The sequence below is a fragment of the Mus caroli genome, unplaced genomic scaffold, assembly GCF_978045245.1.
Source record: "Mus caroli unplaced genomic scaffold, Mus_caroli_1 scaffold_11, whole genome shotgun sequence".
Lineage (NCBI taxonomy): Eukaryota > Metazoa > Chordata > Mammalia > Rodentia > Muridae > Mus > Mus caroli.
In genome coordinates this window covers 93,480,527-93,494,803 of record NW_028227266.1, presented here as the reverse complement: position 1 = coordinate 93,494,803, position 14,277 = coordinate 93,480,527, and the positions used below count along the sequence as shown (strand labels likewise).

Below are 14,277 nucleotides of genomic sequence, written 5' to 3'. Positions count from 1 at the left end.
AGTAAGAGACAGGAACACAGAGAAGCATCTGTGTGTGTATGTGTGTGTTGCGGGGGGAGGTTCAGGGGTCAGGGTTTCCATCACTTGTTGACTAGAGCCCAGGTTTTGTACGTACCAGGCAAGCACTGATACTGACCTGCATTCCCAGCCCTAAAAACAAGACCCAGGGAATCTAAAGGAAACACCACTAGCCCTGTCCTCAAGGGCACTGGAAGGAGCTTCTCAGAGATGTTTAAGGGTGTGCAAGAGGTCAGGAGACACACAGCAGTGTGTTCATGCAGAGGCAGCACAGTAAGGATTGGACAATCAGGCAGCAGAGGTGACATGTGAGGTCAATAGTGCAGGTTTGAGTGTGACAGTGGAAACATTTACAAGCACTGGAGCTGAACTGCATCTCTGGTACTTTTAACTTCTTATCTGATAGGGTTTTTTTTTTTTTTTGACTTATCAGCATTCTGTGGTTTAAAGAGATGACAAAGATTTGGATATCGATGTCTGAATGCATTTCCCAACAAGTTCTGGCTTAGTAATTTAGTTTTAGCCCTGAGATTATTCAGATACCAAAAGGAAATGTGTGTGTGTGTGTGTGTGTGTGTGTGTGTGTGTGTGTGTGTGTGTGTGATGCTTTCTGTTATTTAAGGCTTTTGTTTCTTTCCCTGCCCTCCCACCAACCTTCTAAATTTGAAAGCAGAGTGCAGTGTGGGTGTTTCTAAAAGGGACACAGTGTATCACCTCACACTGTTCACTGTGGACTTGCCCTGGTGGAAAAACAGTCTTATAATGGAGTCATAACTAGAGTGAGACACCTGCCAGTCAGAGAGGCCCCCCACATACACCCAGATAGAAGCCATCCATGAAGCTGCCCACCTGGGGACAACTCCAAAATATTTATCATTGTGTGAAAGACTCATGGAAAATATCAGAAGTCCAGCTATCATATTGTCTCCAGTGTAAGCTACCTCATGTCTACCATCCATCCTTGTTACACATTAGGTAACACTCAATATCCCATGCACATATATATACACATACATGCCTACAACACAACACTTACATCTCTGGGATTTTTTTTTATTTTGGGGGGTGTGAGACAGAGTCTCTTTTTGTAGCCCTGGATATCCTGGAACTCACTTTGTGTACCAGGCTTGCACCAAACTCTCAGAGATCTGCCTGCCTCTGCCTCTGTGATAGAATTAAAGGCATGAACCACCACTATGCAGCTTGGGTTCTGAGATTTCTAGCATGTATTATAGATTATTTTTCTCTGGAAACTACTTCCGGCACCAGCTTTTTTATAGCTAATAGCTTGTCATCATCCTTACCGGCCATCAGCAGAACTGTAGACAAGAGGGTCTAACTAGATATGTATTGGCTAAACAACGGGTTCTTACTTTATAGTTCTACACAAAACAATCTATCATTTCCCCAGTAGTAGCATAATGTAGATAGTGAAAGTGGCTCCCCAGAAGGGAGATGGTTTCCACCCTAATGGGGTGGAGAAGATGGTAGGACACAAAACTAGTACCTGTCTGTTGAATTCCTTCCCTAGTGAAGCACTAGAAGGCTGTAGATACACAGCTGTTTTTGGCAGTGGTTTTGATCCTAGCCACGTGCCTCTTCTGATCATTGGTCTTTAGCTGATGATGCTATTCAGGCTGCTAAAAGCACTATACCTAAAACAGTATAGACAGTAGTGCCCTCCAATAGACAATAGGATTAAAACTACAGCCTTCCAACTCCATCAAGATCAACAGTGTCAGACTCACCAGGATGCTTTCAGGGTTCTGAGGCCCCAGAGATAAAAGTTATCATCTTTCAGACTATTCCAATTAAACGTAGTCAAGCTCACATTTGAAGAAAGCCTTGACTCCTTCTTTTTATGATTTACATAAGTCCGATCTCTTTTCTCGAGCTCTATAAAGTATCTGCTACACACATTCTGACATCCATGGGTGTTTACAACCCAAATGAGGCAACTGGCAAGGTAGTTTCTCCAGGATATGGGTGGCTGTTTCCAGGCAGCCTTGCTACCTTCCCTAGGATACTGTAGGTCCAGCTACATAGCATGACTGGGAAGTCACAGTATTGCTTCCACTGGGTTACATTGTGCTTTTTTTGTCCGGATACTACCATTTCTGGATCTTCAGGTAAGAAAGGAACTGAACTGCCCCTGCCAACAGCAATCCGCAGCTAACTTAATTGGGACACTCTGATAAGAGCACAAGGGTGACCCAAATCCACGACCACAAGCTTTGAAACATGCTCCCACCAACTCTGTGCAGCAGCTTATACATTTTCTAATCCCCTCTTTGTATTTATTTTGTAAACTTCCAAAGGTAGTGTCTTAATTAGGGTTTTTATTGCTGTGATGAAAGACCATGATCAAAGTAACTTGGGGATTTGGGGTTTATTTGGCTCACACTTCCATATTGTTGTTCATTGTTGAAGGAAGCCAGGACAGGAACTTGAACAGGGCAGGAACTTGGAGGCAGATGCTGACACAGAGGGCTTACAGCGGGGCTGCTTACTGGCTTTCTAACCATGGCTTGCTCAGCCTGCTTTCTTATAGAACCAAGGACAAATCAGCCCAGAGATGGCACCATCACAATGGGCTGAGCTCTCCCCATCAGACACTAATTAAGGTGATACCTTGCAGGCTTGCCTACAGCCTGATCTTAAGTGGAGGTTCCTTCCTCTCAGAAGACTTTAGCTTGTGTCAACTTGGCATAAAACTATCCAGCACAGGTACCATTGCTGGGAACAGAATAAACCTTTGCTAACAATAGCAGATGTTCTGGAGTGAATGCTTATGGCTGGTGGAATAACACAGGCGTGCTGAGTCTGAAACATAGCCGCCCCACCCCCAGCCCCCTGCTCCCAACAGTTACCAGTTACTTTGTGTCTCTGAGTATTAGATGCCTTATCTATAGCATGAAAGCAATAATCTCTTCTTTATTCACTTGTGCACATGCATACAGAAACACACATACACATGCACACACTTACGTTACCAAGAAACTACATAGAACCAAACTGGCAAGCTTTGACTCCTGAACCTGGACTCTAGTCTTTGTGTGACATTAGAAAAGTTACTTGAATCTCTGTTGTTCAATTTTCCTCATCTGAGAACTGACTGCTGTAAGGATTAAACTGGTCAATATGTGTAAAGTCTAATTTTGCATTAGATGAGTTATCTGCATTAGCTAGTTTTTTAATTATATATCTACTTTTTGAGATAACAAATCTTAATATTCCCTATCACTACCCATATGAATTTAATTCAATTATATTCTAGATAATAACTCATAAATAGCTTGAGTGATAAACCCCTTCTCTTAGTGTGTGCATCAATAACCCTTCAGACCATTCAGAGAGGAGCAATGAAGAGGGACGGGGCAGCCAGGCCAAAGCTGCACAAGTCTAAAGGTTTAGAACCCCAGCACAATACACAGGCTTATTTAGCATAGAAAGGTGATTTTACAAAAAAAAAAAAAAGAAAAAAAATCCTTCCCCTCTTTGGTGTGTTTGTTTGCTTTGTTTTGTTTTGTTTTGTTTTGTTTTTTGTTTTGTTTTGTTTTGTTTAACAGAGCCGCACTGCATAGCCTTCACTGAGCAATAACTTACTATGCAAATCAGGGTAATGTGAAATGAATTTTGTGTTGATCCTCCTGTCTCTGCCTCCCAAGAGCTAGAATTACAGGTGTGTATTGGCATGCCCCAACATAACATCTCAGGTAGGAAGAAATGCCCTTGATTCAATAATTCTACTTATTTAATTTAGCAACACTCTACAGTGTGAAAAAACTTGGGCAGATCTCCAAAGCGAATAAATCAAGCTTTTCGTAGCACAATCGAGAACAAATTGACTCTATGGCACTCTAGAACCTAACTGCCCTTCCTGGAGATCCTTCAGGTTAAGGCAGAGCCACTCTGGGTTGGTGAGAAAGGATCCTAGAGAGATGTACACAGCCTTCCCCAGCCACTCTGATGAAGTCACTTCATCACCTCACTCCTCCAGCAGGATCAGGAAGAGTTACTGAGCACCCAATTAGAATCAAAACAGGCCCAGACGAACTCAGAGTGGCGAGCCAATGTTAAGGAAAACCATGTCAGGAGAAACTATTAGACTTCATTGTTGCTGGTTTGATTCCCAGTAGAAAACTACTGGGTTTAAGGGAAGTAGCTCCAAGCTGTCTGACTGAAGTCTGGCTTGGCTTAAAGTTTGGAGACGTGTTGAAACTGTAAGGGAGTTTATTTCCTGCCCATTTCACAGATGAGAAAACTCAGACCAGAAATTAAGCCATGGAATAGAGCAATACATCCTGCTACTGTGGGAAATAAAAAGAATTATCAGCCTTAATTGAGGCTTTCTCCACAGAGTTTGCCAGGTTTCAACAGACAATGTGAGGAAGGACAGCTCAGGCAGGTGTAGGTGGGCAGTGGTGATGAGCATCCCCTGTAGGGCTGGCTATCAGCTAGGGATGCAGGCTGAGTGGGGACAGAGCAAAACTGGACCAATAATGTATGGAGACACATCCTGTCCAACAATCCATTTTCAGCTGGGAACCTCTGAGAAAGGCTGAGGGGAAAGATGTTTTTGTAACTATAGTTTCTTTAAACCTGGGAGGGGAGTTAAATTGTTCTATAAAGTTAAATTGTTCTATAAAGCTTAGGGAAGAATACCCTTCAAGGATCAGAAAACATTTGAAAGTGACAGAACTTTGGATAAGCTCAAAAGTCTAACTATAGAGGCTTGGGATTTCTTTGGTCCCTACTAAATGATGAACAAACTTCTGCATGAATCCAGGGCAGTCTCTATATTAGATGATGGTTAAAACAAACAAACAAACAAAATCAAAGGTAGAACTCTTAAGATTTTTAAATTGTTCTGTCCTTAATCTTAAATCCCAGTCCTCAAAGGTATGCCATTACAAATGTTCTACAAGATCTGACATCCCCTAGGGAGTTAAAATGGATTCCTTGATGCTATCAGGGACCAAGGAGCAAGTGCTTTCTAATGAGTACCTTGGAGATGAATCTAGGCCCCAAATTAAGCAGCACTAAGTGTCCCAGCTGCTGTCAATCAATATTTTGACCATTAACGCTCATTCTGGCTTTTAGTCCAGTTTAAATGATTATGGCTGTTGCTTATTCTTCCATTTTGAAATAACTGGAGCCATAGGAAGTCATGAGCGACAATTACCCTTTACTGTGCCTGGCAGAGCAAAAATATTTCTACAATGACACTGCTAATTTATAAAAAGCACCCATGACCCATAATAATGAGAGAAGACTCTTTATTTTATTATTTTTTGTATAAGCAATTACTTGTATTTGGGTCTTCAGTTTTATTTCCAATCAGTACAGAGGAAACTTCTTGGCCCCTACAACCCTGCATATGATATTTTAAGGTTAACGACTTGAAAATTGTTTCTAACAATAATTATAAAACAACAGTTGAGCATTCTGCTTGGTCACCTTGTTCCTTGTTTATCCTGTAACTGCTCATTTTCTAAGCCTCTGATCCCTAGAAATTTTTTAAATTGGATTCCTAAGTACACTGATTAAATGTATCAGCATCTATTACATCTTCTAAGGGACATTTGGCACTGGTCACCAGAATGCCCTCAGGGAGGCATGTTGGGGACTGGGCTGAGGGAATACAGGTTCTGTGGTGCCTGAAGAAAGTACTGTTCTCAGTATAAGGGCAAATGGTTTGTGTAAGCAGTTGATGAAGGCAAGAGCCGCAGTCAGAGAGGTAGGGGCTGGTCCCCTAATTCTTTGATGAGCCCAAAGGGAAAGGCAAACTCTCTGAGGTGCTTTATGGCAAGATTGGAAAGAATAAGCAACAGTAATAATCACTTAAACAGGACTAAAAACCAGAACAGACATTAATGGTCAGCATATTGATTAACAGCAGGATGGAGACATCTGTCCCAGGCTACTCTAAAGTGTCTGTCTTCAGAAAACAAGAAAAAGTCTACGGTCTACGTTTGTCTTCTTCTCCATTGGTTTTCATTATGCCTTTAGCCAGACTACTGCAGAAACAATGTCTTGCTTCCTCAGATGGAGAAAGGGTTTACCCTGGAATTTTAGTTTGTCAGACCCCCTGGAGAAGAAACTAGATGGCCAAGCCTTAAAGGTTTACAACAGGGTCATATATTTGGAACATCCACTATCCTCCCACCCCTGCTCACACACACATACACACACTCCCTGAAATATCACTGAAGGAAGTTATTTACTACTATCTCAGCATCCCTAGTTAAAAGACGTGCTGGACCCCAGCTCAGCACCAGCCACTACCATGACCTCCATCTAAGCCCCACTTCCTCTGCACAACGAGGATTTCATTCTCTAAGATTCCTTACAACTGTATGAACTGCTTATTCATTTACAAAGACTAAACCTTTGGAATTCTCTCCCTCTTACTACTAAAAGTTGTTCCTTAGAGTTCCTCTTTCTCTTGGGTTTTAGTTTGACTATTTCATTACATCCCTGACAGAAAGTCTACACTAAGCACTTCAGTATAGCATTTTGAAAAAGCGCTTATCCTAGAAGTCTGTGGAGGCCATCTTAATGAATTATTTTCAGAGTTTACCCTTGAAAATGAACAAGAACCTCATTAACAGCTTGAAATGTATGAAAACACATGGGGAGGACTACCATGCTTGACTCTTCAGCTTGGGGAGGACCACCATGCTTGACTGTGCAATTTGGGGAGGACCACCATGCTTGATTGTTCAGCTTGGGGAGGACCACCATGCTTGACTGTTCAGCTTGGGGAGGAATACCATGCTTGACTGTTCTGTGCAGGGACAACCATTATTAACTAAATCTAATCAAGAATTACTTGCCAAAGTTTAACTACTTTTATAAAACAATATCCCTACCACAGAGAAGAAAATTGATAAAAACTGTTATAATTCAAGCACGTGGAGAAATCTTCCCTTCCAATAAGGGTTTAATCTTAACTCTGTGTTGTATCATCGCTAAAATACGCACAGCCCTTTGATCTGATGCTTAGGATGACAGTGTTTCTGGCTTCTCAGATTACACCCTGCATCTTTTTGATTATTTATTACCCAAGATAGAGAAAGCTCCTGGTAAATCGATTATGGAAAAAGGGAGAATGACTCACGTCTAGGGCTCGGCCTCTGAAAGCACTGTGCCCTTCTCTTTTGGCCTGTCTCTCCCACCCTGAAAAGTTTTGTTGTGTGCTGTAGGACTTTCAGTACAAAGGAACTTAGTGGAGCTCTGAATTGGCTTCGAGAAAGCAAGCTGCATTACATGGCCTTAAAGGTCTGTCCTATAGCTCAAGTGTCTCAAGGGTAGGCTATCTCATGCTTTCCCTTCAGGACCATGCTTTGTTAACATCAGTCCATCACACGCTTAGCACATGAAAGGTGCACTCATCTTGTTTCCCTGGAGCCCAGACATATAAAAGGGCCTCAGGGACTTCCAAAAAGAAGGAGAAGTCAAAAAGTATGTTCTCTGCTATCTGTTTTTGCAGCCCTTGACTGTTCCCATTATGTTCAAAGCTGTTACTTTTTACTTGGTAGGATAAGGGTCATGAAGTCAGTTGGTAGTGAGACAATTTGTCTCGGTACCAGCTCAGTGCTAGTGCCTTGTAGCTCATCTTAATAAACTAGATAACACAGGCTAGTCTGTACAAACTCCATAATCGCATTTTATTAAACTTCCCAAAAATGATGGATGCCATGGTAACTTGCACAGAAAGAGCATCACTTTGGGAGGTTAAACCTTAAATTAAAACCTTTTTTCCCCTCTGTAGTTTAAAGAATCGGGTGTTCTTACTCCCAGGAGGTTGAAGTAGGAGGATCACTGTGAGTCTGAGGCCAACCTTGTCTATAGAGTGAGACTTGTCTAAAATGAGAGAGAGAGAGAGAGAGAGAGAGAGAGAGAGAGAGAGAGAGAGGTGTGGTGTGAGAACACAAGTATTATAAACAAGACCATATTAAATCAGGCTAAGCAATGGAAAATGTTAAATAGGAAATTCTTGGTTTAACAGTTTTATTATCAGAAGCTAAAATAGTGTTCATAGGATGAAAAAGGATTTGGACACAATTATTCCCATTACAAGGGTGGGGTCTGTTTCTACAAGTATTTCTTCTTGAAAATAGTTGAAAGGGTATTTCCTCCATGCAGTCTGAAGCCATTCGGTTAACTTTGCCTGGCTCCTCTGGCTGCCTGTGGAAGAGGCTGCGCTGACTGACTGCATTGCCACCACATCCTACTACCGTGACTAGCTCTCCATGACTCCCCGCATGACAAAGGACTGCAGCTGTCAACAGACTCATACTGAGCTGCCTCAGAACCTGTCACTGTGACAGCTGCTCTGTGGTCAGGCGGAATTTCTGCCGCTCCTCTGGAAAGAGGTTAGCATCCCTAACACTGTGGCACCTCTAGTTGAGCTAATGACACTTCAATCAGCATGTTCCCGTCACTTTCTGCACTTTGCCATCTGAGCACAAGTCTCTAATTACTACGCCCAGGCAACAAGTTACACATCTACCCCACCATTTACACACTCACCATACACCATCGCCCCTCCAGTCTCATGCAAGAAGCGGAATCGATGATTTTTAAATAACCAGATTGTTAAAATGGTAAGGATGAGCAAAAAATTAAACGCGAGTAGCTCCACTGCTCCCTGGTGTTGAAAATGATCTTCATCCTTCCCTGACGTAAACCGAAGCTGCCCGGCCATTCTCCACTCGACCGACCGTGATGCTCAGAGAAATCCCTGGACAAGGGATGAGCCCTTAGATGAGGGTTGCTTAGGACAGACTGGCGCCCACAGAATTTCAGAATAAACGCTGCTACTTTGTTGCTACTTCGCAAGCAATTCAGATGGCTTAGCATTCAGACCGGCTTCTCGTTACAACTTCCTGTTTCTCTCTTAAAGCAGCCTCGTCTCTTTTCAAACTCCAGAGGGTGGTTTCATCATAAAAGATTCTGTCTTTAAATGATTCACTCTGGAAAGAGATCTTCCACACTGGTCAAATCTGCCAGCAAGATGCTGATGTCTAGACTCGTGGCGCTCCTGTTTCCAGCATGATTTCTTAGTCTGTATGCAACTGGCAAATTGTACATTGATAGTAAGACAGTTCGACCCGGCACATCAATAGTTTTCAGATTCAAAAGGGCAAGTCTAGACCCTTAGCTTCACCTACTCAGGTTTCTCCCCTCCCACCACTGCCTCCCAGGGGAGGATTGACAGGTATGATTTCACAGGACTATTTCTGAAGTTGAGAGGCACAGATCCAGTACACGATTCTCTGACTTTTTATAATTGTCGGTCACTGAGCAGAACTTCAACTAAAATAATCAAAAAGAAAAGTCTAGCCCCAGTCCTTTAACGGTGCTATTTAAATTTGTTGAAGAAAAAAAGGAAGAGAGATAGAGAAGGTGGAGGATGGAGGGAAGAAGGGAGGGAGGGAGACAAGGGAGAAGGAGGTGTTTAAGACTGGTACCTCCAGTTCTTCTGCTTCCTAGGCAAACATCAAGGTTTCCTTGTCTTTGCCAATCAGTCACCATGCAGCCAGGTCTGCTGTGGAGACCCCACATCTCACCACATGGTAAAATGGACGAGTGTTAATGCCTGGTTTCTATTCTGATAGAATTAGAATTCCATTTCTGTATTGTAAGGCACCCTGAAAAAAAATATGTCACTAAAGGCTTTGAGACAAACACATAATACTATCATGGTCTTACAGACCTGTAACTCTAGCGTTCAGGAAGCTGAGGCAAGAGGATTGCTGTGAATTCAAGGTCTCCCTGAGCTACATAGACACTGGTGTTAGATCTAGTGGGGAAACCCCCACCCAATTCCCGATTCGGCGTGCACCCAAAAAATCACGAAGGACCATCTCTTGATGTAATTACATGAGGACGTTTAATTACAGAGCTCCGGGCCGACATGCATCCCACACAGGAGATAACGGATGTCGGCCACAAGGCTTGAAAGCTAGGGGTTTTTATGGGGTAAGGGGCTTAGGGGTGTGGAATTCAGCATAGCGACACACTATTGGCTTATTTAAACATTAACAGAAAGATTATAGGGCATCAGGACTATGTTCCTGTGGGCTGGGGGCTTATCTTTGTTCACATAGCAACCAGTTGATGTATGACTTTACCCGGAGTCAAGGGGCAATAGACAGAGGGGAGGTTCCGACCAGGTGGTGTTGACTCAGATAATATAGCCTTGCTGGTCCTTGCATACCTTTTCATCTTCACAGTCAAGATGTTCTTAGGAATGCCTTAACAACAGCCCTAACCTGGCATGCCTGGGGGCTGTTCTGCTTTGTTCTCAGTCCCAGGCCGGGGCAGTGGGCTCCTAAACAACTCACAAGTTACAATATTTCATCTACCTTCACTGGAAGGTAACTACCCATCGAAAAGCTAATTTCCCACACTGGTAGAGCATCAACCACTCCAGTGCCTCAGCCTCTTTGCTTATGCAACTCCGAGCTGGAGTTGGTTTTCTCTGTGTGCTTGGCTCGGCAGGGGGCATCTGTGTGCACTGCAGATGTTCTTACCCATGGTCCCCTTTGGCACGCATCTCTGTGATGACTAATACTGGAGTTGTCTTGAAGCCTGTCAGCTATTGCTTGCAAGCATTTGCCAGCAGCCTCACCTTCAGTATTCAAAAACCCACAGGTGAGTCGTTAGATTTACAAGATAATGCAAATTCAAAAGGAGAGAACTTCCTGGTTTTGCTGCTTTTAAGGCAGACTTGTTCTTTGATTGTCTTACCACATCTCTTTCCCTCTTCCTGTGAAGAGACCCAGGAAGTGGGTGAGAAGGAGCAAGAGATTGTTTGTCTGACTCTACAAGCTTTTCAAAAGCTTTAAGTTTGCTGTTGAAATAAGGCAGTGTAGGAAGATGAAGGAATTGTGGGTAAGAGAAAGGAAGGCCTCACCTGGAAGCCTGGCCTAAGCCTGCTGCCTGGAGCATGGAGAACGGCAGCACTGTCAACAGCAGTTGGCTAGGATAGTTTGGAACAAAGACAGTATTTCTCGTCCATAGAGACGCTTCAGTGGGAACATTAAAATGGAAAGCTGTTGTCTTGAGGCATAAGGACACATGGCCTCTCTACCTTTCCAGTTACAAAAACTAGGAATCTCAAAACATCATTTACAAGCAAAAGACTGGTTCTAACTCTCTGATTCAACTCTGTAACTCATTTTTTGTTTGTTTGTTTGTTTTTTTCATATTATCAGTTTACAATTCCATCCAAGGCGTCTCTGGGAAGACCGTAAATTTTCATTTGTTAAAAGAAAGGAGAGGGCTGGCGAGATGGCTCCGTTGAGTAAAGGTACTTGCTGCCAAACCTGATGACTTGAGTTCGATTCCCTGGGTCTGTGGGTTCAGTGGAGAGAACGAACCCTCTCCTGGTCCTTCTCACGATTCAGTGAGTGCTGTCCTGAGGCCAGCTCTCAGGGTTGATGGTGTCTCCCTCAACAATCTGCACTGTGGCCTTGCTCCCATCCAGTTACCTTGCTTCCTTTGTGAATCTGTGTGAACCGTGTTTTCAGTTCTTTGGATAAGAAACCTAGTAACCAGAGCTGCCTGACCCCAGACACTAACCAACAGTAACAGTTCTGGGTCCTAGGAAAACTAGGACAACTAACTACTGGAATAGCCAAGGTTCCCATCATTCCTAAGTGCTGTGCTGTCTATATTAAGGAGATAGATGTTGACAGATGGACGATTATCAACTGGAAATGAAGGCACTGCGCTGGCACCTGATGACGATAACCCTTCAAGCCACAAGCTCACATGAACCTGGGTTGTTTTAATTAGCTTTGGATTGTGATGATCAAAAACAACTTGGCGAGGAAAGTTTATTTGGCTCATACATCCAGATCATAGTCTCTCATAAAAGGAAGTTGGGGTAGGAACCTGGATACAAGAATTGATGCAGAGGCCACAGAGGAACCCTCCCCATGGGCTCACTTAGGACCATGTGCCCAGGAGTAATGCCGCTCTGCAGAGGGCTAGGTGATCCCACATCAATCATTAATTGAGAAAATGGCACACAGACTTACCCTAACGCAGATCCCTTTTCCCAGATGACCCCAGCTAGAGTCCAATTGAGAAAACAAAACAAAACAAAAAAGCTAACCAGCACAACTGTGGAACGCAAAGCAAGGACCCGAGAGAAATTACTGAAGCTTTCCAATCCCTTTCTCAAAACCTGTTGTGAACTGAGTTGAAGGCGCTTGTCCTACAATGCCACATGCAAGTGAGAGAGGAAAGAGAAAGGACAGAACTGCCTGACTTACTACCACCATCATCATACCCTGTCTCAGCTTGCCCACAAAACCCAACGGCGAGAAGGAGTCAAAGAAAGCGACCTGTACTGTCAGGGTAACCCAGGGTGGAGCAGATGTTGCCCAGAGGAGGGAATGTCACCCAGTCAGTGTTACAGAATCTCCAGTCACTGCTGATAGAAGAGGCTGCAGGTACAGGCTGGGGAAGCAAACTGCCCGGGTGAGGAGACACTGAGAGATTTCATGTCAGGCTCTATGAAGGATCCAGGCAAACCTGGCATTATGCCTGCCATTTAGCCTTGTTATCCCTAAGCCATCCAAGGAGCGGCAGCATTCTACCCAAGTCCTTAGGAATAAGGAGGGACCGCTGGAACTTCAATTTTTTTTCAAATCATATTTTTAATGATGGTTTTTAAACATTCTAACCTCCCTTCTAGCCCACCACCCACCAGAGGTAGTGGGTAGAATATGGGGAAGTGGACCTGTTTAGAAAGTTTCTCTGGAGCAACTCCCATCTGTGTTGTCTGGAAACCAGCAGTTCAGTTCACAGGTCAGCAGCAGCAGCTCCATCCACTTGCAAACACTTCATGGATACACCAGCAGTCCAATTTGGTAGAGTCGGTATATATAGCACCACACGAATCAACAGTGGTGGCACTACCTAGCAGAGACAGCCAGGCCTCAGCCTTGGCAGGAGTTAGCAGGAGGTACCAGGAGAAGTTCTAGGCTATGCCTCTCTCAGTAAAGCGAAGCTCAGTGAAGACGAGAGACCAAGAGTTACACAGCTAACTCTATAAGCAAGCCTAGCTCAGCCTCCATCACTGTCCCTCAAGTCCTATTTATACCCTCCATGGGTCTTGCCTTAGCAAGTGTCTTGCCTCAGCATGTGCATCTGTCTCAGCTAACATCACTTTGCCAATCAGCCAGAGTCTGAGGAAGAAACTATAGCACACCACCAGAAGTTTTTTTGGTGTAGTTCTCTCTATGGAGTCCCTACAAATGGAGCTCAACTACACAATGTAAGTCAGACCAATACATGTGAGTTGTTAACAAAGAATCCTTCATCACGTGTCCTTTCACACGCTTGTTTTAGCAGAACATTCTTTCACCTTGTCTGCTTCAGCTAAACATTCCTTCATGCATTTGCCCCAGCAAAACACCATCCAATAGACTTTCCAAAGAACCCTTAAGTTTCCACTTCAGGCCCCTCCAGGTACCCCTTGATTGACATCTTGTCCATTCTCACCTTGTTTCCTGCAGTCACCTCCCTTTTGGCTAAATGTCTGGAGGTCCCCTTCTTCAGTAGACACAGCAAACTTTGGCCCATTGGCCCCTCTTGACCTGCAGGTTGAGAGACCAGTCCTAAGGGAAAATGGACTCACTGGCTTATTTTGTTTGGTCTCCACAGGCAAGACAGAGAGAGTATAGGCTGGCCCCAGTACCTGGAACTCCCCCCAGCTCTGAATGTAGGCTTCCAGGTTGGGGTAAAGCAAGAACCCTGGAGCTAGGGACAAGGAGGAGACAGAGGTGCCACACTGAATTCTACTACAAGAGCCTGCCCAACCAGGTTAACCGTGGAGCCAAAAGCCTAAGAACTTCCCTTTCTCTCTTCTCCTTTCCCTGGTCCACGTGACAAATACAGTTAACCTCTCTCTGCCAAGCCTAAACCCTCTGTCTTCTCCAACGACTACTCCAGTCCCCTTCCCTAAAAGCCACTGCCCTATGATTTCTCTGGATTAAATCCTCATACGGCTGGGAGTAGTGGCCTAAAGTCCTAAACTTAGGAAGAGGAGTGCTGTGAACTTGAAGGCTGTGTAGTAGCCATTCTGAGCTACAGATGGACACAGGTCTCTCAACAAAATAAAACAAAACAAAACAAAACAAAACAAAACAAAACAAAAGCCTCAATAAGGAAAGAAAAGGGGGGGAGGGAGGAAGGAAAAGAAGGAAGGAAGTGAACAGATTTTGTAGAAACTAA

The 14,277-nt window shown here is 43.8% G+C and overlaps 1 protein-coding gene across 1 annotated transcript in view; it reads right to left on the bottom strand.

Moving 5' to 3' along the window:
* Slc9a9 (solute carrier family 9 member A9) overlaps positions 1-9,010 on the bottom strand; it is a 565,781-nt gene extending 556,771 nt beyond the window's left edge. Inside the window, exon 1 of the mRNA XM_085827898.1 lies at positions 8,557-9,010. Coding sequence (XP_085684024.1) covers positions 8,557-8,731 — 175 coding nt within the window. The 5' untranslated portion in view covers positions 8,732-9,010. The remainder of the gene's footprint in view (positions 1-8,556) is intronic.
* Between the last annotated feature and the right edge of the window lie 5,267 nt (positions 9,011-14,277).